This window comes from Chinchilla lanigera, unplaced genomic scaffold (assembly GCF_000276665.1).
Source record: "Chinchilla lanigera isolate Chin_1 unplaced genomic scaffold, ChiLan1.0 scaffold00008, whole genome shotgun sequence".
In the NCBI taxonomy this organism is placed as follows: domain Eukaryota; kingdom Metazoa; phylum Chordata; class Mammalia; order Rodentia; family Chinchillidae; genus Chinchilla; species Chinchilla lanigera.
The window spans coordinates 4,788,153-4,790,638 of record NW_004955409.1 but is presented as its reverse complement, the minus strand read 5'-3'; the positions used below and the strand labels follow the sequence as shown (position 1 = coordinate 4,790,638).

The window sequence follows — 2,486 nt, the reverse complement described above, 5'->3', positions numbered from 1 at the left end:
TTTTTCCTTGAGACAGGGTCTTGCTATGCAGTTCAGGCTGGCCTCGAGCTCACTTTGTAGCCCAGGCTGGTCTTGAACTCGGAGCGATCCTCCTGCCTCAGCCTCCTGAGTGCTGGGATTATAGGCATGCGCCACCACCCCCAGCTTGACACCCTGTTTGGGAAAAGAAAGTCTGTACCTGCCCGGTTCCCACTCATCCTTGAGAGTTCAGGTCAGATTTCCCTTTTTCAAAGGAGATCTTGCCAGGCTGTGCCTGAGCAGGTGCTTCACTAAGTTTCCGTTCAGCACCCTGCCCTGTTCTTCCTCTGCGACACTCACGTCCTGGAGTGTAGCCCGCCCACTGTCTTTCTCACTAGACTGTAGGCTCTGTGAGGGCGGGACGCTGTGTGTCTTGGTTATGATTCTATCTCCAGGGCCGGAGCCATCTGTAATATTTAAATGAATGAGTGCATTTTGAAGGAAGACTTTAAGGTAAATAAGAGCATCGATTCTCGAACATTTTCCGAACCCTTACAAGTTGTATCTCACTGGTCCTTTGTCTTCCAATAGGCCAAGTTGATAGAATTTGGCCCTCTGAGGGCAACGGATGTGAAGCTCCCAAGCGGAGCGGTGTTTGTGATTGCCAACAGCTGTGTGGAGATGAACAAGGCAGCGACTTCCCACTTCAACACCAGGGTGATGGAGTGTCGGCTGGCCGCCAAGGTACGAGCGCGGCACACACAAGAAACGTGAGGTAGCTTTTTTTGGGTCCTTTTCCTGCCTATTCTGTCTTATTTTGTAGCTTTCCTCATACTTTAAGGCAACCTCCTGGCAGCAACATTCCAACAGAAGGTCTCTGGGTACGGAGTAAACAGATTCCCAAGACAGGAGACAGATAAAGCGATAGGTGTGGATGTGTCCTCTGCCCTCCAGCTCTTTGGAAGTTATATGGACTTCTCGGTTGAGTCTTGTGGAGCAGCAGTATGGTGGAGAGGACGGTTGCTACCTGTGAAGCACAGGCTCTGGGTCAGGTCTACAGGCGGAGAAAGACAGTTGGGAGCAACTGACAGGACTGGTGACAGCTGGTCTTGTTTGGGCAACAAAAATCTTGGCAGCTTCACTCCCTTGGTCAGAGGCAACATTTTTGTACTGGGCTATTGCTGGTCGCTCCAAAAATATAGATGCAGTTCAACCCCTTGGCCCTAGAAAGAAACTGTCTCCATACCTAGTAGGGAAACACAGCAGAAGGGGTCTTGGCAGTTCTCAGTTGCACACTTAGAAGACCCTTGCCGGTCAAGCCGTAATTTCCTTAAGATGGACTCATGGAGCAGTGTTACACACCTCACAGCATGAGGATGTTTACACCGGTTCAGGGCGTATGAACAGAAGGGGCAGAGGGTTAAGTTAGGGGGATACCGAACGGGAAGTGGTCAGTGTGTGATCAAGTCATCTAGTGTCCTGAAAAGGCACATGGACATTAAATGCCATGGAAGATCCAGAGGAGCACGTGCCAGGACTAGGAAGCTGTAGAAAACTAAAGTTGGAGGCTGAGAGAAGGATTCTGAGTCAGGAGCACCACTGTGCTTTCTTCTACCTTCTTTTGATCGCTTTCCTAGGAGCTGAAGGATTTTACTACCCAACCTTCCCCAGCCACGGCCTGGAATCCACTTGCTCCTGAGTGACAGTTTCATACCTTTTTTTCATTCCTCTTAAACTCTCATTACCCACCTGGGCCTGGTTGACTTCCCAAGTGATCTGAGCCTGTACTTCATGTTAAGAATAGATCTGGTCCCACAGAGCTGCTCCCGGAGTGGCAGGGCTCCCTGCGTGTGGTGTTCTTCAAGGTGTTGGCCACAGCCTTCTCTTTTTCTTTTTTTTCTTCTTTCTTTTCTGGATCTCATGCCCTCTTGCAGCTTGAGCTTCCAGCTCTGTGCCGGTGAATTCCTAGCGAACATCTCCAAATGTCCCAAATGTTTGGTCGAGCTCCAAACTTTATATTCAGCATCTCTGCTTCATTAAATCATAGACCTATGAAACTGAGCGTGTTCAGGTTGAACTCCCTCTTTTTCTCATAGCTTTGTCTTAGTTACTTTGTCACTGCTGAGACAAAATACCCAACACCCACAAGTTAAAGGAGGAAAGTTTTATTTCAGCTCACAGTTTGTAGAGGTTTCAATTCACAGTCAGCTGGCTCCAAGGCAGGGTGTATAATAGAAGGGCATTGTAGAGGAGAAACAGTCCATGGCAGGGAGGCAGGGAGCAGCAAGCTCTAGCAGGCCTCCCTTTCCCTTTCATCCCATCCGGGAGCCTTTGGGTGGTGCTGCTTACACCCAGGGAGGGGCTTCCCATTGTCCACACCCAAAACTATGAGAAACCATAGGAACTAATCCAGTACCACACACCCTTCATCCACATTCACACACCCTAGACCCATTCATTAAATAAATTATTATTTTTTGTTTTGTTTTGTTTTGTTTTTTTTTTTTTTTTTTTTTTTTTTTTTTTTT

General features: G+C 48.1%; 1 protein-coding gene across 2 annotated transcripts in view; it reads left to right on the top strand.

Annotated features, from left to right (window-relative positions):
• The window catches only part of Galk2 (galactokinase 2), a 100,632-nt gene that overhangs the window by 61,757 nt on the left and 36,389 nt on the right, over nucleotides 1–2,486 (top strand). For both annotated transcript variants that reach the window (XM_005376681.2, XM_013510295.1), the window contains exon 7: nucleotides 550–702. In XM_005376681.2, the coding sequence (XP_005376738.1) occupies nucleotides 550–702 (153 nt within the window). The remainder of the gene's footprint in view (nucleotides 1–549; nucleotides 703–2,486) is intronic.